Source organism: Chiloscyllium punctatum, chromosome 39 (genome assembly GCF_047496795.1).
Source record: "Chiloscyllium punctatum isolate Juve2018m chromosome 39, sChiPun1.3, whole genome shotgun sequence".
Lineage (NCBI taxonomy): Eukaryota > Metazoa > Chordata > Chondrichthyes > Orectolobiformes > Hemiscylliidae > Chiloscyllium > Chiloscyllium punctatum.
The window spans coordinates 21,573,891-21,596,889 of NC_092777.1; the positions used below are offsets into that span (position 1 = coordinate 21,573,891).

Here is a 22,999-nt window from a genome sequence, read left to right on the forward strand (position 1 = left end):
CTTAGCATTAAATGCCCATGGATACCAAGCGTAACAAAAACGAGCAAGTGGTGTCCACATGCCACAAATGAATAAAACACATTTGTGGTATTTTGTGATTTCAATGTAACAATTTTGCGCATGTTTACACAATGTCGTCATTGAGGACTGGGACTTTATGGTAAGCTACAGAATGCTTTGTGTGTACTGGGAGTAAGTTCTTAGCTAAAAATACAAATTAAACTAGAAGTGCGAACAGGAGCAATCATAAAATAAATTAAACTACTTTATTTAAAATCTGCAGAAATGCATTAAAAATTTCCATTATATAATTAGAAGTTCAAGCAAGTTAAAAATAAATACAATGTGTGAATGAACATTTCTATACAATTAACTTGCAACATAATTTGCATGGACTAGCTGGAAGGCAAGTATGAAAGTTTAGGTGGGAAGCAATTGTTAAGCAGGTGACACAAACTGGCGAGGGAAGATGGGAGGTGGGTGCAAAATAACAGCCCAGAGCATAAGGGGTGGTTGGGAGTGGATGCAGGACTTCCCTTATGAAAATCTCAGTTCACATTTCCAAAATATACAGGATTTGCATTAGAAATGTCCTATCATAACCAACATCACTTTGTTCAGACAGCCGGTGCCGATACTGGTTCTATTGTTGCCATTTACGTATTTCTGCTGTTTGCTTATCCCAACAGCACTCCCTTTTGCCTGACAGTATCACCCCTTTCGTCACTTAATCTTACCTTAAATCTTATCACAGAACTTCCTTCCTGTTCTTTAATTCATTATCCTTCACCCCTTGCAGCCTGCACTTGCTTCAAACTGCTGCATCTCCAACTTCTTCTGATGAAATTCTGATGAAAACACTAACTGAAATGTTGACTGCTTCCCACTTTTATAGGTGGTACTTGACCTCAGTGTTTTCAATTTTTTCAGTTTTTAAGTTTCCTGAAACCTATTATTGATGTTAAAAGTACTTACGAAACCTAAAGCTCATTTCAAGTCACAGCAGGAATCTGACTTTTGATTGAATGTAAAAAGGAAGCTGACATGTAGTCAAACACATGACCATTAATCTTTGAAATTGTAATTGGGAGGTTTTTGTGGAAGTGATAATTAACATGTGACATAATAGCTAAAATCTCAAGGAAAGGTAAGCAGAATGAACACGGAAGTTCTATCAAAAAACAAAAACGTGTAGCTGAGAGGATATGGCAGCTCCAGAATCTGAGCACAAAATACAGCCAGTAGTTTTGTTTTTTTTTAAATTAAAGCAAACTCCTAACCATATAACAACCTTTATAAATTACAATTCAATAATTATCAAACTACATCCAGCCAAAGCATAGTGCAATATTTTCTAGTAAGATCATTTGTTTACTAAGAATCAGTTTTTGTTCAAGTCAGGCAATGAATTGCTTTGGTAGAACTTAGCTGTCATTCTTATTTTCAAATTACAAAAGCACATTTCTTACTGTGAAGAGCTAGTGTAAACATTCATCAAATCCTCCACAGATAGACATTCCTGTAAGTTTTCCCCATTAAGCCCTTATTTCAATATAATTGTGAATAAACATTACATTCCACAATTACAAACCAACTGAAACAGTGGAGTTAGGTTTAAAAGTTGTTATCAAAGGCATCACTGTTTGTGTCATTTTAAAGATTAATCTTTTAATTACATGTATTTCATTTGGAACACAGTCTAAATGAAAACAAAACATACACATCTTAAAATTAGATCATAAAAGGTTACCAGGCTGGTAATTAATATAGCTGAGAAATAAATACTATTTTGTCTTACTGCCATGTATGGTCGACATCCTGCATCTCTCGTTTTGGCAATTGAGTCCACTAGTTGCCCGCTAATACCAAAATCACAGAGTTTAATATTGCCATTCCTGTCCATAAGAATATTAGAAGGTTTGATATCTGTAAAATCAAAAACAAAAGTCATTGGTATATTGCAATAAGATCAATATCTTTTACAAAAAAAAACCCACCAGACTTTCTATAAAAAGAATGATGTGGTTTAAAATCTCTCTTAGCAAGAGAGCAGAAAACATTAGAAAAATGTCACAATTATTCAAATGCAGTTGATGAGGACAACAAACACTATGTAACAGCAGTGTAGAGTTCATAAGAAGTGGATGATAAAATGTGACATCGTACAAAGGTTCTGCTGGTAAAATTTATAATCTGACACGTTACAGGGATATTAGTAAATTGGTCATTTTGAATCCATGCAATGTGTTAAGTTATCTGATCTAATATGATTTATTTCCTTCCAAAATATTTCCTTTCTGCTGACTGAGTATTTTGATCTAAATCATAAATGCAAGCACCTTGGAGAATTAGCTCTCAGACTCCAGTGGGGCAACAAGGAAGAGACATGCAATTAATAAATATTAACACAAATATTTTCCAGTGTAATCATTTCAGAAATGTATGCATTTTTAAAAGGACTGTTTTTGCTGGAGCTGTTAAAGTTGTTTTAACTATAGACTGTTCCAACTTTCAGAAGTGATTGGAATGACAGATGTATTACGAACCTTACATGTATGTCATTGTTACATAATCAACATATGGGTCAGAATGCACAGCTACAGTCCACTCTGTCCACACTGAAATGGTAGATTTGGTCTGATACCATCAGTCCTCTCCAGGCATAAGTCAACTTTTAAAAAAATGACTTCTGCTTTGATTGATGACAAGTCCCAATTTTAATATTTCTGCCAATACTGAGTTATTTCTATTTAACAGGACAGTAGCTAATTTATGCAGTACTTACACTATTTACCATTTTAAAAAATTATGATAGGGACACTTCAAGCCATTCCCTGAGGTGCCACGTTTTCATTTTTTGATTATAGCTGACGAAAAGCTAAATTTCAGTATGGAATTATTTTGTTTACCTCAAAGGGTAAGCTTACCTCGGTGAATTATTTTCAAGTTTTCTTTTAAGTAGTTAAGTGCTTTCACAGTCTGGAAAAGAATAGATACAATGTTAGCTGTAGGTAGATTTGTTAGAGGAACTCCAGTAAGTCAAATCACTGGAAGCCCACAGGCAAAATCATGTGAGGTAGAACTTAAAATGTAGCCGTGAAGGCCCCCAGGTAACTTGATTTGCCAGTAAATGTATTGCTAAAAAAAATTGAAAACGGGGTGTTGCAATAATTGCGAAAAAATTTATTATGTTTTCAAATTGTTCACACTAACAATGTAAAGTAAAAGGCTTTGAAAAGGTTGCATTACAAATTAAAAAAGTGCAGGAATCTTTGTGCTTGGAGCACTGTATTTGGATAAGTCCATCATGTCGTCAATACAGGCAAACGTGATTTCCATAATATCACACTGTAGTGCAAAATCCTGGAGTATCTCTATGGCCTTACAGCTTCAATTAGAGAAAGAGGTGTGAGAGTAGGCAGGCATTGGACCATAAGACCATGAGACATACAAGCAGAAATTAGGCCATTCAGCCAATTGATTCTGCTCTGCCATTCAATCATGGTTGTTAAGTTTCACAACCCCATTCTCCTGCTTTCTCACCATAACCCTTGATCCTCAATAGCCTATCTATTTCAGTCATAAATGTACTCAATGATCTGGCCTCCACAGCCTTCTCTGACAATGAATTTCATTGATTCACTACTCTCTGTCTGAAGAGGTTTCTCCTTATCACCGTTCTAAAAGGTCTTCATTTTACCCTAAGACTATGTCCTCAGGTCCTGGTCGCTTCTAACAATGGAAACATCTTCAAAACATCTGCTCTGTCCAGATCATTCAATATGTAGGTTTCAAATAGATTCCCATTTCATTCTTCTAAACTCCATCAATTATAAACCCAGAGTCCTCAAATGTTCCTCATATTAAGCTTTTTATTCCAGGGACTATTCTCGTGAACTTCCTCTAAACATGCTCCAGGGCCAGTACATCCTTCCTGAGATATGAGGCCCAAAACTGTGCACAATACTCCAAGTGTGGTCTATCCAGAACCATAGAACATTACAGCGCAGTACAAGCCCTTCGGCCTTCCATGTTGTGCCGACCTGTGGAACCAATCTGAAGCCCATCTACCTTACACGATCCCATTTTCATCCAGATGTTTATCCAACGACTATTGAAATGCCCTTAAAGTTGGCGATTCTATTACTGTTGCAGGGAGGGCGTTCCATGCCCCTATTACTCTGAGTAAAGAAACTACCTCTGATATCTGTCCTATATCTATCACCCCTCAATTTAAAGCTAAGTCCCCTCATGCTAGCCATCACCAAAGAAAGAAGGCTCTCACTATCCACCCTCTTACCCTGATTATCTTATATGTCACAATTAAGTCACCTCTCAACCTTCTCTCTAATGAAAACAGCATCAAGTCCTTCAGCCTTTCCTCATAAGACCTTCCCTCCTTACCAGGCAATATCCTAGTAAATCTCCTCTGAACCCTTTCCAAAGCTTCCACATCCTTCCTATAATGCAGTGACCAAAATTATACGCAATACTCAAAGTGCGGCTGCACCAGAGTTTTGTATAGTTGCAACGTGACCTTGTGGCTCCGAAGCTCAATCCCTCTACCAATAAAAGCTAATACACTGTTTGCATTCATAACCACCCTATCAACTTGGGTGGAAACTTTCAAAGTTCTCTCTACTCAACTACACTACCAAGAATCTTACTATTAGCCCTGTACTCTTTATTCCTGTTGCTCCTTCCAAAGTGAATCACCTCACACTTTCCCACATTAAACTCAATTTGCCACCTCTTAGCCTTATACAGCCTGAATATATCCCTACTTTTATATTCAAGTCCTCTCAAAATAATTGCATTTCCCTTCCTAACCACTGACTCAAAATGCATATGTGCCTTGAGAGAATCTTGGACTAGAACTCCCAAGTCTCTTTGCACTTCAGATTTCTGAATTTTCTTCCTATTTAGAAAATAGTCCATGCCTCTGTTCTTCCTACCAAAGTGCATGACATCACACTTTCCCACATTGCACTCCTTCTGCTGCCTCTTTGCCCCCACTCCTAACCTGCCCAAATCCTTCTGCAGCCTACCCTACTCCTCAATGCTACCTGTCCCTCTATCTTTGTTTTGTGTGCAAACTTAGCCAGAATGCCCTCAGTTCACCTAGATAATTAATGCATAATGTAAAAAATGGTGGTTCCAACACTGAGCCTCGCAGAACATCACTGGTCACCGGCTGCCATCCTGAGAAGGACCCTTTTATCCCCGCTCTCTGCTTTCTGCCACACAGCCAAGCGTCGATCCATGCTAACACTTTGCCTCTGACAGGATGGGCTCTTATCTTACTCAGTAGCCTCCTGTGCAGCACCTTGTCAAAAGCCTTCTTAAAATAAAGGCAGGTAATGTCCATAGGCTCTCTTTGGTCTAACGTGCTAGCTACTTCCTCAAATTCGAGGTTTGTTTGGTATGACCTCCCTGCGTGAAACCAAGTTGACATTGCTCTATTTTACCATACACTTCCAAGTATTCAGAAATTTCATCCTTCAAAATGGATTCCAGGATCTTACCCACGAAGATTAGGCTAATCGATCTGTAATTTTCCATCTTTTGCCTTACTCCTTTCTTAAACAGAGGTGTCACATTAGCGATGTTCCAGTCATCTGAGACCCTCCCTGATTCTAGCAATTCCTGAAAGATCACCACTAACGTCTCCACTGTCTCTTCAGCTATCTCCCTTAGAATTCAGATGTAGAAGTCCATCTGATCCAGGTTATTTATCCACCTTCAGGCCATTCAGTTTTTCTATCATTCTTCAGAGTTTTCATGGTAAGAATCTCTCTTTTCATAAGTTGACATAGTTGTTCATCTTCATGATTCATGCCTCAAAAGTGGAGTTGGTCATCCAGGATAGTTTCTGCATCGTCAGTGTTCTGACATTCACAATGGAATATTGCTTCTTAGCATTTCCCATCAGAGGAAGCTGCAGCTACTTGGTGCCATCCATGTTAGTGCAACCATGGCAAGTAACATCTTCCCTATTTTACATTTAAATATTTAAAAATAAAAACAGTTGGTTTGTTAAGTGCTAAAAATGTTTCTTGGTGACATGGGCAAAACCACTTTGCAGCCATTGCTGCTGGTTCGCCTGGATATGTGCTGTAGCATGCATCACCTAACTCCATTGTGATTGGTTGACAGAGTCATATGACAAGCATGCACAAGTTTGGTTATCTGGAATTACCTGCACAGAACTTCAACTCATTGCTGCCATCCTTGTATTAAACTTCCTATTCTACTAGCAGAAATGGCTGACAACTGTCACAACTGGTGTTTTAGGTTATCTACATTTGACATATCATGATTTCACGCTGTATTAAGATTGAAAACTTCTGTTCCAATGTATATGAACCTTAACACTCCCGTGTGTGTTAGACCATAAAAGATGGAGACAAAGAATTCAATTTTCAACTGGTTTCAACAAAACCACTATTATCAAAATAAGCAAGTCACACTTTTCTTAAAATGTCTTTAAAAGTATTTTAAAAATCACATTAGCTTTCTCAAAACATCCAATTTTTTTGGAAAAGACAATCAAGCATTTGCTAAAAATTACCCATTTCAGTACAGCCACTGCAGTATTGATATTTACCTTGAAAGTCACCACCATCGTTTGAAAAATTAATTTGCTATATCATGTTTCAAAATAGTTACAAATTTCAGTCTTTGAATGATATATATTGTGTAGAATATATTGAGTATATGATATGAATATATAACTTATAGTAAAATACTCTATGATGCTAACACCATACAGTTTATCAATAAAATGCATCATTGGTAAATGGGATGGCAAGAATTAAAAGTATGGAAGTAAATTTTATTCAAAAATGTTCATCTTATACACGAATATATAGAAAAACCACACTGAAGATGTGACAATAACGAAAATCTTTAACCTTCACATAAATATAGGATAATGAGTTCTATATGCTGAACTAAAGTCAGAAACTAACTTCAGCAAAATAAAGTTACTCAAGATTTGGAGGTGCCAGTGTTGGACTGGGGTGTGCAAAGTTATAGTCCTACAGGTTTATTTGGAAGCACTAGCTTTCGGATCGCTGCTTCTTCATCACTACCTGATGTCCACAACCACTGTTGTGGACCACCTGATGGTTCTTTAGGGCAGTAACCATGCCATCTATTAGGTCTCACAGCAATGCAAATGCCTCTCAACTACCCTTTGAAGGAAGTAACTCAGTACAAGGGCAATTAGTTTAGGCAAAATTGCAACTTTAACATTCCACGAAAGAAAGAAGAAAAACAGTTTCAACAAACAAGTTGGATTGCCTCATAAGAGCTAATCAGATAATAACTGAACATAGTATCACTCAGAAAGTCATTGATTCATCACTAGGATGAAACTGTTCTCAGATACCATAATCAAATGTAGTCATTTTTGGTAGCCTCATATTTTCATTAAAAAAATTGCTCTTCAGTGCAAAAGCAAATATTGGTTGAGCTTTGGTTGGGATAAAACAAAGATAACTGAAGGACAAATCTGTTTTTAATTAAAGTCTATAGAAATGGTTGTAAGTTTTTTGGCTTAGTTCACAATTACGGTTAAAGATATTATGAACATTTTAGTACCTTTGTTCCATTCAAAACTCAGACAGACCATTTTTCAGAAAACTAAAGCTTAGGCAGATACACAGACAGTGAAATTAATTTAGTTTAAGTTGTAGTTGTGTTATAATTTATTATGGAACATGAACTACAGATTCTAAATTACTCCTCTGATAACTTGCATTAAAACACGCATTAAGTTACTTACAGCTAATGTGATTTTGCCTAAGATCTCTTCTGGGATAACATCATCTAATGCACCGTATACATATTTATAGAATTTGTCAAACGAGGTAGACATGAGTTCCATGCATATCCAACAATCGCCCTAATGAAAACACAATCAAGAATCAATCTTCATTTAGCAATTCCATTTTGTACACAGGACTAGTCCTTTTTTTTTTCAAAGTCAGGAAACAATATAGACAATAAATTACTATAGAACTGCATTATATTAAACTCTTAAAACAGACGCTGAAACTTGAAAATTGTAGCCTCTAAAGGGAGAGATCAAATATTGTAATATCTGTCTGGGCCTTCTACTTCATTAGCTGGAGTGAAAGTCTTAACTTGGTTAATATTACTAGTGAAAGCATTTTGAATGGCTAGATAATTGCAGTTTTAATGTTGAATGGTCGAAGATTTTTTTAAAAATCTGGCTCATGCACTTGAATTACAACAACTTTCATGTTAACAGTCTTGCAGCACTCATTGGTAGATTGGTTCTCAGTTCTATTGCCCACTGCTTATTTCATGTTGCTGTCAAATTGGAGAGAAGAGGAATACTGTTCAATGATGTTAAAATGCAGATTCATTGTTATGAGAGCAGCCAAATGCTGGTGATCTCCCCTTTCTGGCTTTTTATAACTATGAAATACACAGGCAACCTTCAAACATTTGAAACTTAAAACAAGTCACTTTAACACCAATTTCAGCTACAAAACAACCACGTAATGATGGAAAAAATATTATACTCATGTGGGCTTACATCCACATTTTCAAACATGGTTAGGATTCAGTTACCTGTTCAACATAAAGCTTATTCCGTACGTCTGTAAATTTTAATGACAAAAATAAATTGCTATGATCTCTATATTATTCTGAGCCAGTTACCTCAATTAGACAAGTACAGACTGCACACAACATGCAGAATTATTACTGGGGAGCAATACGATTTGGTGATCTTTCCCAAGCTTTCCTGATATGGTCTCCAACATTCCATGGCTCAGCACTTTTAATCCTTCTTTCTATTACCATTTGAGCCTCAAACTGTGAAAATGACATCCTCAAACATCAAATAAGCTTTGAACATCATTTCATCTTCCTTCTGGAGTATTTTTCAATCAAATGTCTTAACAACCACCTTTGCACTGATACAGGGTCATGTCACATCAGGACAGGGGATACCTGGATATTTGTTGCTATGAGACTGTCACACCACTTAGAACTGGTCTTCTGAGTGACTGGTGAGGAACAGGAGAGTGTGGCAACAACTGAGACAGCTAAGGGGAACCAAAAGGCAGGAGCTTCAGCCTTTGTAAATGTCCACTGGGTTTGAGGGTCCTTTAGAGGACAGTAACCACAATGACGAGCTGCACCATCAGACCCACAGCCGGACGATACAAGGACAAAGCAATTCATCCCAATTGCACAAAATAGATTTTATTCTCCCCGGACCGCAGTTTTGCCTATTTCACTATTTAGCGATTATTGAGAATTTTACTTTATTTTTCTTCTGCGGGGATGCCTCATCTTAGTCATTTGCACGCGGTATCTGTTTTTTTTCATGCCCTTGTAATTTCACTGAAACGTTCATGCATTCCAACTTAATCTTACTCCTCTTTTTCTGAATCTGCTTCAATGTACTTACCTCACAGATCTAATAGATCTTATTGTAACTATGAACTCGTCTTATCTTTTAAAGAGACTGATGGATTTGAAACATTGTTTTTGTTAGCCTTTTTTAGGTATAAGATAGGAGGACAGTTCGCACCAGTGAACTTTTTAAATTTAAGACTTGAATCAGTCTCGACTTGAAATAGGTTATAAAGATAGCCAAACATTCTACACAGTCGTTTTAGGTACCCACGCGAAATTCAGCATGAACATTAATTCAACTGGGCTACAAATACCAGACAGCTGATGGCTAGATCCACACTTTGAAGCTTTAGGTTGGGTAAGTAACTTGTTCATTCATCTCACCTCTCTGAAGAGCGCTCCATAAAACTGAACAATATATGGACAATCACTACTCCTCATTACAACATCTAGATCCATTAAAAGCTGCTTCTGTTCTTTTTCATCGACCGTCGATCGAATTCGCTGGAAGACAACAACATTAGAAGAATTTGTTACAATGCAATTTAGTTTCTTTAAACAGTTTCCAAGTGCTCTCCTTTGCTTGGAATAAAATTAAAATTTCTCAACTTGTTTCTGTTGTTTAAATTCACACTGTTTGGCTGGAACTTTAAGTTTACTGGAAAAAAAAAATCAGTTCAAGGAATACTTTGCAATACTTCACTGTCAGACTACTGTTTTAAACATTTAGAATTTATTCAACCAGAAATTAGTACAGAAAAGTGGCGAACTTTATATACATTAATCTTCACACTCAATTATTTAAAAATAATGCGTTATCCATGCTTAAATAACACAATTATTGATCTTGTCCAATTGGAAAATTGTAATATGTTGGCATAAATATCCTTTCAAGTAATCTTCTCCTTTACTGCTTCAGAAGCAAGGGTAGTCAATGAAAAACAAACTTGAACTAAAAAGAAAAACATTTATAGAGTCATCTATATGGATATCTCCTAATCGTAAAATAAAACTTCTAAACTTACACAAAATGAACCAGTTCATACAATTTGTCCTACCACGAAACACTATGGAAGCATGTTCCAACGAGGAAAGTCCCAGCCTACCCGTATAATTCACATGCTCCAGTTATGACAATATCCTGGTAAATCGTATAGCCCTTTCCAATTTAATAATGATCTTTCCTATAGCAGCATGACCAGAACTGTACACAGTACTCCAAAAGCGGCCTCGCCAATGTCCAGTACAATCTCAACATGCCGTCTCAAATCCTATACTTGATGGTCTGCGCAATGAAGGTAAGTGTGCTAAACACCTTCTTAGCCACCTTATTTACTTGTGATGCAATTGTCAAAGACCTATGTCCTTGAACCCCTCAGTCTCTGATGACACTACCCAAGGCCCTACTATTAATTGTACAAGTCCTGCCCTTGTTTGTCTTACCAAAATGCAATACCTCACATTTATCTAAATTTAATGCCATCTTCCACTCCTCAGCCCAGTGGCCTAACTGATCAAGATTCCCTTGTAATCTTAATGACTCTCAAAAAGTACGATTTGAGAAACTTGCTAAATCTCCTTTTGAAAATTACTAATAATTCCAGAAAAATGCAATGACTCTGCAAGAGACTATGCGATACATGTTACCACTTGGAGTAGTTGAGTTGAATAACAAATGCTTTAAAGGAAAGTTAAGATAAGAACATGTTGGAGAAAGGAAACATTATGCTCAGATATGCCAGATGAATTTGGGTGGGAGGAGACCTTCCTCCCTCAACTAAGTTGAGCAAGTCCAAATAATTTTACATTCAGCCTGTGAAAAAGGCATGAACTACAAATTGATTCAGGTGTTACAACACAGACTGCTTCACAAGTGTACAAAACAATAAATTATTTCTTTTAGTTATAAGCTATATTACTCTCAGTCAGGAGCCCCATGTGCAAGTCCCCCCTGCTCAAGAAATGTGTAATAACATCTTTGAACAGGGTGATTATAAAAACAGGTTAGATTGTGTTTTTGTTTTTAGAAAGCAGACGCAAGAGGGCTCTTGTTGCATATTGTAGTGTCCCTATCTCTCAACCCAGAGACCTGGGCTCAAGTTCCACCTGCTCTAGAGATGTATCATGAAACCTTTGAACAGGCTGATTAAGGGAAAACAGAACAAAATACTTAAAAAAGACTCAGGTTGGCTCAGGAACAGGCTCTTGTGGTGCAATTGTAGTATCCATACCTCTGAGCCAGGAGACCAGCCTTCAAGTCCCACCTGCTCCAAAATAGTGTGTCATAACATTTCTGACCAGGTTGATTGAAAAAAAAACAAAGCATACTCAGTTCCCCCTCTAACTTGGTTTAGATTCTTCCTGATCTCCCTACCCTACCCAGTTCACTTTGGATGGCTCGGATTGCCCATAAATGGTCTTTGCTTGGAAATATTTCATTGGCTACACCTACGTTGTATTGGTGGTGGCTCGTGTTTAAAAAGGAGAGAAACAGAAAAAAACAGATTCAGTGATTTCAGTGGTGGGGAAAGCCGCTCAATAACACGTTAAAAAAAAACAGACCTGGGCGCGGGAAAGCTGAGTGGTACTGTTGTTAGAGTGTTGGTCCACAGACACAAGAAATGCTTTGTGGACCTGGGTTCAAAAAAGGTTCTTCTGGCACACTGGTAGCACTCCTACCTCTGAGCCAAAAGGCCCAGGTTCAGGCTTTTGTGATGCAGTGGTAGTGTCCTTACCACAGGGCCAGGAGGCCTGGGTTCAAGTCCTGCTGGCTCCAGACACGTGTCACAATGCACCTGACGGTTAATTTAAAACAAAAATAAAGCAGATACAAGATGGTGAGAAATCCATTGTGTGTAAGAGCACTTCTGGATATATTGAAAAAAAAGCAAAGCAGAAGAGTCTGGGCTTGGATTAGGCTACGTACACCACGAGTCGTAGCTCTACTTTGGTATTCAACAATAAACACAAACCAAATGTTCCTTACCAGTTGGGTTTCCTGAGTAATAAGAAAAAGATAGGTAATTTTTTGTTAAATGAAAAGGTATTAGGGGATAGGCAGGTATATGAAAATAGGAACAGATTAGCAATGACCTCATTGAATGGTGAACAGGATCAAGGGACTGAATGGTCTATTCCTGTTGCTATGTTCTTGCGTTCCAAAATTTAAAGGACAGAATCAAATCAAGAACTCTAATGATATTTTTACAATATGTTAAGTGCTTTTTCTTCACTATGGCCATGAGGTCCAAATCAAATATTTGCCACCAGTGTACTCTTCCTGGATAAAGCATTTGCTTATTTTAAAATAGTTTTCTTGGCTCAAAAGGAGCTTACAAAGTTTGAACCCAGTCCTTGTAGAGGCAGATCCAAGATGCCACCATCAAATTCACAGATGGTCAAATCTACAAGAAAGACGACAAAATTGGGCTGCTGCAGTAGAGATGTTACACTGAAATTGAATGTTAACTGATTAGGACAAAGCAGAAACACACACTGAGACAACCACTTTCAGCAAAGAATGAGAAACAGTTCACATTGATGGCCCAGAAAAGGCAGTGCTCATCACGAGAGTAAAAAAAATTAAGATAATGGAGAATAAAATCATTTCATAGCCTTATGCTGCATGTTAAAGTCGATAAGATACACGGCAAAAAGATGGTGCACAGAATTTAGCAAGCAGCTCTTGTAATTGCTTACTTTCACAGCCATAACCTGTCCGCTTGGGTTGTGGATCATTTTGTTCACAGAACCATAGGCTCCACGTCCTATTTCCCCAAGGTCCTTTAGATCATCTGCTGTGAAGTCATACAACTGTTCTGGAGAGATTTTCAATTTCCCTGAAGACTCAATGCTGTGAGTCCGCAGCCTTTCTCTGTAACAGGATTTTAAGAATGACCATTAGAATTGGAAAAATGGCATTTATAATCAGTTACACTCCAAATCACTGTTATATGCATTCTTAACTGTGGCTGCAGTCATTAAAAGTGTTATTTCAATATAACCCCTTATTTACCTGCAAAGCACTGCCATTGTAACATTCAGAAACCCATGTGTCACAGACATATGACAACATCTTTACCACTTCTCCAGAAGATACTAACTCATTCGGATTTTGGTTTCATGGGCAGATATCAACAGCTAGCTCTAATCAATGGCAGTCAAGTGTGGTAGAAAAGCACAGCAGGTCAGGTAGCATCTGAGGAGCAGGTGAATGGACGTTTCGGGCAAAGGCCCATCATCATGAAGGGCTTTTGCCCGAAACATAGGTTCTCCTACTCCTCGGATGCTGCCTGACCTGCTGTGCTTTTCCAGTACCACACACTCGACTCTAATCTCCAGCATCTGCAGTCCTCATTTCGTCTAACCAATAGCAACCTACTAGAGAGTTGGCTATTGTATTCAGCAGACATGATGATTTGATATCAAACCTGCTCTTCTCAGCAGCAGAAACATCACGTCCTCGTTTCTAATGGGGAGAAAGTGGACTCTAACCTCAGTGTGTGATGAATTAAAAGTTCAAAATTGCAACTTTTAGATTTTACATTGCTTGGTGTTACATTTATATGTTAAGCACTCAATGGAACTGCTTGAGATCATTTTAAATTAGGAATACACTTCAAAAGGAATAAATTACAATAAGTTATACAGTTGAAATGCAATGTTATAGCAATAGAAGAAAATAGAAGTTGCCATTATCACTCATCCAGTAGGGAGGCTATTTCTAAATGTCTAGTGAAAGTAGACAGAACTAGCAAATAATTAGCTGATCTCTATTGCATTAAAACTAAATTTGAGCTCCACAGATTGTCGACAATGCCAAAATCAATATTCTATTAGTATTCACAGAAATGATCTGAATCAATTTGATCACATTGCCAGCCAAAATAACCTCACTGTGATAGAACAGATTTATAAATGAACACATCAATGTTTCACTCCCCCACCCACAGTTATAAATGTCACCTGAGTTACCAAAGCTTGACGGTGAACACGTTATTTCATAAAAAGCCCTTCGAGATAGAGGAATGTGGGAGACTGTGTTTTTACATATCTTTCATCTTGAAAGATAGATAATGGAATACTTAATAGCTAGAATTATGGAAATTGCATTTCCTTCATAAAATGTCACAAAAGACCATGTTTGATGAGACATTACTTTGCATATTAAATGAAAGAAAAAAAAACTCCTTTCAATGAACGGCAAATAGTAACAATGAAATGCAATTAATACCAAATGATACATGGAATCTCAAACTGAATTCTTCAATTTTGCTTTAATTATTCAAGTTTCTGTAAACAGGTATCAAATGAAATGCCTTATAGGAGTTTACCGAACCAATATTTTTTTCAAGACTGAAAGCAAATTAAAAACCAATTGAACTAAAAGAAAATGCATGAAGTTGCTCTCTGCCTTGCAAATGGCAACCACAAATAAACCCATTAATCAAATTCCAAAAACAGAACAAAACTCAACTTGAAGTATTACCATACTCTGCACAGAATTAGATGCTAATCACTACCAAGCTATTCTAAGTAAATGCAATGACAATTATGACAGCAAAAGCAATCAATTTTAAACCCTTCTACACCGGTTATAAAGTTACACGATAAAATTATTTGGGGTGTTTCTGCCATTGACCCAGTTCCCCAGAATAATAATGCAAATAACTGAACTTGCTAGTCATCGTTTATGCTGAAGTTTACTGGGGAAAATTACGATTGTCGGCACCAGTTGTAGTCCAATGTCTTTTCCCAAGTGAAAGCTAAAAGAAATGCTGTAACAAATACTTTGAATTAAGCATATATTTCAGATGAAACAATAATTTATACTTTTTTTTCAAAAAAGTGCAGTAACTGAATAAGATATCTTTCATTGAAACAAAGCAAAATTTCCTTTTTATAAGTCCATACTGAAGGATCAAGAGATGCAAACTATTAGACCATACCAAAGGCATCAATCAATGCTGATGCAACCATTTCATCCATCAGAAAAGTTTTCACAGCTGCATGAAAATCTAACATACTAAGCAAATATTTCACATCTCCCAAAATAACTACAGATCTATTTTAATGATTTCCTAACAGTTATGTTACAGGTAGAACATCCACATTAGGATACCCACTGAGCACCTCAAAAGCGCAACACCTCTTGCATAGATTGAGGAAGGGAACATGCCAAAATTTAGCAATGCTCTTTTTACACAAAGCTATTTTGGTCAGGTTTAAAATGAGCTTTGAACTTGTTAATGTGCACAACAATTTAACAAAAAGATTGCTTTGTGCAACAAAGCTATATAGTCCATTCCAATTATGTTTTTCCTAAACATTACAGCATAGAACTTCAATTTTTAAAAAAGATTTTACTTTAAGTTTGGTATTCAATTGCCCCTAGACAGCTACTGTTTTTAATAAATTTTTTCACTCATTTAACATTTTGTGCTAAACATAATCAGTATTGCATTTCACAGGTACAAAGACTCAAATAGGACATGTTGTTTTGCAAATATTCAAAAGAGTAAAGCCAAACAAGAACCACAGAATTTTTAAGTTAGACCGACAGAGCAAGTAATATTTGGACTAGGATACTTCTTTTTAAGATTTCAAGGCCCAGACTCAAACACTGTCCATATTTGGCACCCAAAGTAGTAAATGCTTTTATGACCTGATTATTTAAATTACTATCCAATTTATTGTCTTGCCCCTGTGATTTGCTGCATTTTTCCAAGTCTTCACTGAAGCATTATCAGTTGGCTGGTTGGACGGGTGAGGCAATTTTTCTTTGATGCAATACCACGTGCATTATTAGCATTGCCAAGCTCCACTATAAATTTCAACAAATGGAATTCAAGATCTAAACATCAGTTGAAGATTCAACTGGTGAAACTATTTTTTACTCCAAGATTATCAATTGGTTTATAGAGATGGAAACAGGACAAACTTAGTTGGCTCAAATCTCTATCAGTTACTGATAGAGTTTACGTGACAAGTGGCATCACCTTGGAATAAAGCCATCCTAAAAAGAATTATGAAAGGATAAACATTTCAGAAACAAGACCCATATGTTTTGAGATCCTGGTTCAAATGTAACTCAACTTGTTTGAAGGAAAATTCTTATTTTGTAAGCAAAGTGTTAATTTCTCAATCCAAATATGGATAGATAAATGTACAACATAAATAAAACCTTTGTGCCACAAGGGTACAAAGACAAAGACAATCAGGGGAGAAATCAAACTCAATGCTGTACTTTGGTTTAAGATTAAGGTACAAAGCATAATGAAAAATGAAGATAAACATCTGACAGGACACATTATTGGATGTTGGAATTCAATTCTGCAGTACTGATATTGTTGACCTCAATTGATTACCCTCAAAAGAGAAGTGGTCGCATTATGAGAAAAGGTCCAACTTCCTTGTGCCTTGTCACAGTTTAGGAGGATAACACAGATAGTGTTCACCTTTGTCACAGGCAGAATGAATGTTGCAGAGTAGTTAACAATGAAAATCATTAAGCCCTATGGCTTCAAATGGAATTCTTCAGAAATACCATAGTGCTTTGTTTTGTTACAAATACCCAAACCAAGATAAGTGATTCTATAGCTGTACCTCTAATCACCAAGAATGTCAGTGAAAAGATGAGGGAACTTCAAATATACGTTTGGATGAAGGCACTTGGAACACATACATCAGAGTTGCGAAACCCCAGAAATCTTGGCAGACCTGATCAATGACTGCTCCTCAACTCAATATGAAAGACTAGTGCTAGGGAAGATATTTCAAATTGTTCAGAATAAGCCACAGTTGGTATTTAATTTGGACATTGAGATATTTCCCTATGATTCAGATCACCTCATCCTCCTGAAAAGGAATAATGTCCTCCATCAAAAAGAATAGATCAAGAGTTAAACAAGGATTTGTCAAAACACATGATTTTCTGACTTGCGTTTGCAGACAAGTTCGGTCATTACCAAACTATGAATTCTTTACATTGGTTTCCACTTTGTTCATACATTGCAAACCATGCGTCTTTGGTTTTATCTTGTTGTAACCCATCAAACTGGAACAAATTTGTTGTGCTACCAATCTTTCCTATCATGTTCAAGAATTTGACTTGAAGCAAGGTTTATTTCAATTAGAAAGGATCTTACATTTATTTCATTTCCTTGACTTCACCACCTGGACTTATTTCCTAGGCAATCTGAAATAGACTGGAGTGCACAGTCTAACACATGCTTGCTAAACTTACACTCTTGTAAACACTCCGCCCTTAAATATACATGGTAACTGACCAGTTTGCATTATTCTAACTGGTATTCTAGAATACCAGTTGGATGATGTAGCTGAAAGGACCGAGATAACATGCAAATATGGCAAAGTCAACCAATTGGTTATCTCTGTCAACACTGAGATAATCCATCCTTCCACAGACTATAACAGCAATATTTTCAAATTTGCAGTTGATTCAAAAGGTACATGGGAAAGTGTGTCAGAGGAAAATGCAAAACAGCTTCAGAAACGTAGGACAGGATTGAGACTGAAAAGACCAGCCTCCAGCAGGTACACTGGGTAGGAAGCTCAATAACAAAGTGGGATTGGGCACCTGGGACCTTTATTGACAATGGTTCACCAGCAATTAGCAAAGTTGTCCTTTGGAGGATGCCAAACGAAACACAAGATGAAACTATAGGTTTACCTACAAAAGCACTCAAGCTCAGGATAGTGGCAAGAAAGAAGGAAAGTCAAGTGGCAGAGAAAGGTTGGGGTAGAGAAATAGTTAGGCTGAGGATCCATTTGGAAGAATGAGACATGATCATAGGAGAGACAGAAATTGTGGCGCAAGAAAAGTAAAGCAGGTCAGACAGCATCTGAAGAGCACAAAAGCCAACATTTTGGGCATAAGCCTTTTATCAGGAATGTTGAGGGGAAGGGGGATGAGAGATAGAGGGCGGTGATGGGGTGATTGGTAGGGGTAATTGTGATAGTTGGTGATGTTGGTGGGGAGGGTAGAGCAGATAGGTGGGAAGGAACATGGATAGGCAGGACAAATCAGGTCAAGAAGGCAGTGCCAACTTAAAGGTTTGGATCTGCGATGAGGTAAGGGGCGGGGGGGGGAGAGAAAAGAAGAGATTTGAAATTAATGAAACCGATGTTAATGGCATGTGATTGTGGGGTGCTGAGGTGGAAGATGAGGCGTCCTTCCTGCAGTTGGCAGGTGGCTTTGATTTAGCGTTGGAGGTGGCCTAGGATTTGCATGTCCCTGGGGGAGTGGGATTGGGAGTTGAAGATGTTGGCCAGTGCGGTGGGGCTGTTTTGGTGCGTGTCCCAGAGATGTTCCCTGAACTGCTCCGCGAGGTGTTGTCCTAGAAGAGCAATGTAGAAGAGACTACATCAAGAGCAACAGTACATGAGGTGGGTGGACATTCAGGAAAATCTCCGCTGGATGTGAAAAGATCCTTTGTGGCCTTGGATGGAGGTGTGGGGGGAAGATGTGGCTGCAGATTTTTCACCTCGCACTGCAGCAAGGGAAGGTGACAGGTGTGGTGGATGTGGGACTAAAGGCATTTGCGGAAGGGAAATATAAATTTAGGAGGTGGGGTCTGACTGTAGGAGGCAGAAATGGTGGAGGATAATGCACTGAATCTGGAGATTTATGGGGTGAAAGATGCAGACCGGGCTTTTTGGGGGGGGGGGGGGGTGGTTTCATCCTTGTTGCAGTTGCATAGACTGGCGTTGGAGGGTGGAGGCATGGAAACTGGAGGAGATGCGCTGGCAAACATGGTTGACCACGTGGGAGGGGAAATTGCAATCCTTGAAATAGGACGACATCTGGGATGTCCTGGAGCAGATATGGCATCAGCAGATGATTTGGGAGAAAGGGATTGCATTTTTACAGGTGGAGTGGTGGGAGGAAGTTTAGTCAAGGTAGCTGTGAAAGTTGGTGGGTTTGAAATAGATGTCAGTTTTGAGTTGGTCGCTGGAGATGGAAAAGAAAATAAAATTTTAAACTTCCAGATGCAGGCTCTGAGCAAATGTGCACACAGGAACATATGACTTAGCATAGTAAGTTTCGAGAAGATTTGTAGCTCAGGTTGACGTTTTGGATGTAGATTTGCTCGCTGAGCTGAAAGGTTCATTTCCAGATGTTTCGTTACCTAACTAGGTAACATCTTCAATGGACCTCAGGTGAGGCAATGCTGAAAATTCCTGCATTCTATTTATATGTTTGGGTTTCTTTGGGTTGGTGATATCATTTCCTGTGAAGTCACTTCCTGTTGTGTTTCTCAGGGGTGGTAGATGTGGTCTAACTTGATGTGTTTGGTGATAGAGTTCCGACTGGAGTGCTATGCTTTTCGGAATTCTCGTGCATGTCTTTGTTTGGCTTGTCCTAGGATGGATGTGTTGTCCCAGTCAAAGTGGTGTCCTTCCTCATCTGTATGTGAGGATAGTAGTAAGGGCGGGTCATGTCTTTTTGTGGCTTGGTGGTGTTCATGTATCCTGGTGGCTACTTTTCTGCCTGTTTGACCAATGTAGTGTTTGTGACAGTCCTTGCATGGTATTTTGTAAATTATGTTAGTTTTGCTCATTGTCTGTACAGGGTCTTTCAAGTTCATTAGCTGCTGTTTTAGTGGGTTTGTGGGCTACCATGATGCCAAGGGGTCTGAGCAGTCTGGCAGTCATTTCCGAGATGTCTTTGATGTAGGGGAGAGTGGCTAGGGTTTCTAGACATGTTTTGTCTGCTTGTTTGGGTTAGTTCCTGAGAAATTGGCGGACTGTATCCATTGGGTACCCATTGTTTTTGAATACACGGTATAGGTGATTTTCCTCTGCTCTGCGTAGTTCCTCTGTGCTGCAGTGTGTGTTGGCTCGTTGAAATAATGTTCTGATGCAGCTTTGTTTGTGAGTCATAGAATCATGGAGATGTACAGTATGGAAACTGACTCTTCGGTCCAACCCATCCATGCCGACCAGATATCCGAACCCAATCTATTCCCACCTGCCAGCACCCGGCCCATATCCTTCCAAACCCTTCCTATTCATATACCGGTCCAAATGCCTCTTAAATGTTACAATTATACCAGCCTCCACCACATCCTCTGGCAGCTAATTCCATACACGTATCGCCCTCTGCGTGACAATGTGGCGCCTTACGTCTCTTTTATATCTTTCCCCTCTCACCCTATACCTATGCCCTCTAGTTCTGGACTCCCGACCCCAGGGAAAAGACTTTGTCCATTTATCCTATCCATGCCGCGCATAATTTTGGTCACCCCTATAAGGTCACCCCTCAGCCTCTGACGCTCCAGGGAAAACAGCCCCAGCCTGTTCAGCCTCTCCCTGTAGCTCAGATCCTCCAACCCTGGCAACATCCTTGTAAATCTTTTCTGAACCCTTTCAAGTTTCACAACATCTTTCCGATAGGAAGGAGACCAGAATTGCATGCAATATTCTGACAGTGGCCTAACCAATGTCCTGTACTCAATACTCTGACCAATAAAGGAAAGCATACCAAACGCCACCTTCACTATCCTATCTACTTGTGACTCCACTTTCAAGGAGCTATGAACCTGTACTCCAAGGTCTCTTTGTTCAGCGACACTCACGAGGACATTATCATTAAGTGTATAAGTCCTGCTAAGATTTGCTTTCCCAAAATGCAGCACCTCGCATTTATCTGAATTAAACTCCATCTGCCACTTCTCAGCCCATTGGCCCATCTGGTCCAGATCTTCTTGTAATCTGAGGTAACCCTCTTCGCTGTCCACTACACCTCCAATTTTGGTGTCATTTGCAAACTTACTAACTGTACCTCTTATGCTTGCATCCAAATCATTTATGTAAATGACAAAAAGTAGAGGACTCAGCAGCGATCCACTGGTCACAGGCCTCCAGTCTGAAAAACAACCCTCCACCACCACCCTCTGTCTTCTACCTTTGAGCCAGTTTTGTATCCAAATGGCTAGCCTTCTCCGTGTATTCCATGAGATCTAACCTTGCTAATCAGTCTCCCATGGGGAACCTTGTCAAACGCCTTACTGAAGTCCATATAGATCACATCTACTGCTCTGCCCTCAATCTTCTTTGTTACTTCTTCAAAAAACACAATCAAGTTTGAGAGACATGATGTCCCATGCACAAAGCCATGTTGACTATCCCAAATCAGTCCTCGGCTTTCAAAATACATGTACATCCTGTCCTTCAGGATTCTCTCCAACAACTTGCCCACCACCGAGGTCAGGCTCACCAGTCTATAGTTCCCTGGCTTTTCTTTACTGCCCTTCTTAAACAGTGGCACCACGTTTGCCAACCTCTAGTCTTCCGAAACCTCACCTGTGACTATCGATGATACAAATATCTCAGCAAGAGGCCGAGCAATCGCTTCTCTAGCTTCCTAGAGTTCTCAGGTACACCTGATCAGGTCCTGGGGATTTATCCACTTTTAACCGTTTCAAGACATCCAGCACTTCCTCCTCTGTAATCTGGACATTTTGCAAGATGTCACCATCTATCTCCCCACAGTCTCTCTCTTCCATATCCTTTTCCACAGTAAATACGGAGGCAAAATATTCATTTAGTATCTCCCCCATTTTCTGTGGCTCCACACAAAGGCCGCCTTGCTGATCTTTGAAGGGCCCTATTCTCTCCCCAGTTACCCTCTTAAGTATACTCCTACTTTTTTTTATACTCCAAGGATTCACTCGATCTATCCTGTCTATACCTGACATACGCTTCCTTCTTTTTCTTAACCAAACCCTCAATTTCTTTAGTCATCCAGCATTCCCTATACCTACCAGCCTTCCCTTTCACCCTGACAGGAATATGCTTTCTCTGGTTTCTTGTTATCTCATTTCTGAAGGCTTCCAATTTTCCAGCGAACATCTGCCTCCAATTAGCTTTCGAAAGTTCTTACCTAATACTGTCAAAATTGGCCTTTCTCCAATTTAGAACTTCAACTTTTAGATCTGGTCTACCCTTTTCCATCACTATTTTAAAACAAATATAATTGTGGTCACTGGCCCCAAAGTGCTCCCCCACTGACATCTCAGTCACCTGCCCTGCCTTATTTCCCCAAGATTAGGTCAAGTTTTGCACCTTCTCTAGTAGGTACTTCCACATACTGAATCAGAAAATTGTCTTGTACACACTTTAGAAATTCCTCTCCATCGAAACCTTTAACACTATGGCAGTCCCAGTCGATGTTTGGAAAGTTAAAATCCCCTACTATAACTACCCTATTAGTTTTACAGATAGCTGAGATCTCCTTACAAGTTTGTTTTTCAATTTCCCTCTGACTATTGGGGGGGTCTATGATACAATCCCAATAAGGTGATCATCCCTTTCCTATTTCTCCGTTCCACCCAAATAACTTCCCTGGATGTATTTCCAGGAATATCCGCCCTCAGCACAGCTGTAATGCTATCCCTGATCAAAAATGCCACTCCCCCTCTTCTCTTGCCTCCCTTTCTATCCTTCCTGTCGCATTTGTATCCTGGAACATTAAGCTGCCAGTCCTGCCCATCTCTGAGCCATGTTTCTGTAATTGCTATGATATTCCAGTCCCATGTTCCTAACCATGCCCTGAGTTCATCTGCCTTCCCTGTTA

General features: G+C 38.8%; 1 protein-coding gene across 4 annotated transcripts in view; it reads right to left on the bottom strand.

Annotated features, from left to right (window-relative positions):
* The window catches only part of map2k4a (mitogen-activated protein kinase kinase 4a), a 176,067-nt gene that overhangs the window by 44,025 nt on the left and 109,043 nt on the right, over positions 1-22,999 (bottom strand). For all 4 annotated transcript variants that reach the window (XM_072558300.1, XM_072558298.1, XM_072558301.1 and 1 more), the window contains 5 exons: positions 13,099-13,273; positions 9,784-9,903; positions 7,790-7,909; positions 2,928-2,979; positions 1,799-1,926 (listed from right to left, as the gene is read on the bottom strand). In XM_072558300.1, the coding sequence (XP_072414401.1) occupies positions 1,799-1,926; positions 2,928-2,979; positions 7,790-7,909; positions 9,784-9,903; positions 13,099-13,273 (595 nt within the window). The remainder of the gene's footprint in view (positions 1-1,798; positions 1,927-2,927; positions 2,980-7,789; positions 7,910-9,783; positions 9,904-13,098; positions 13,274-22,999) is intronic.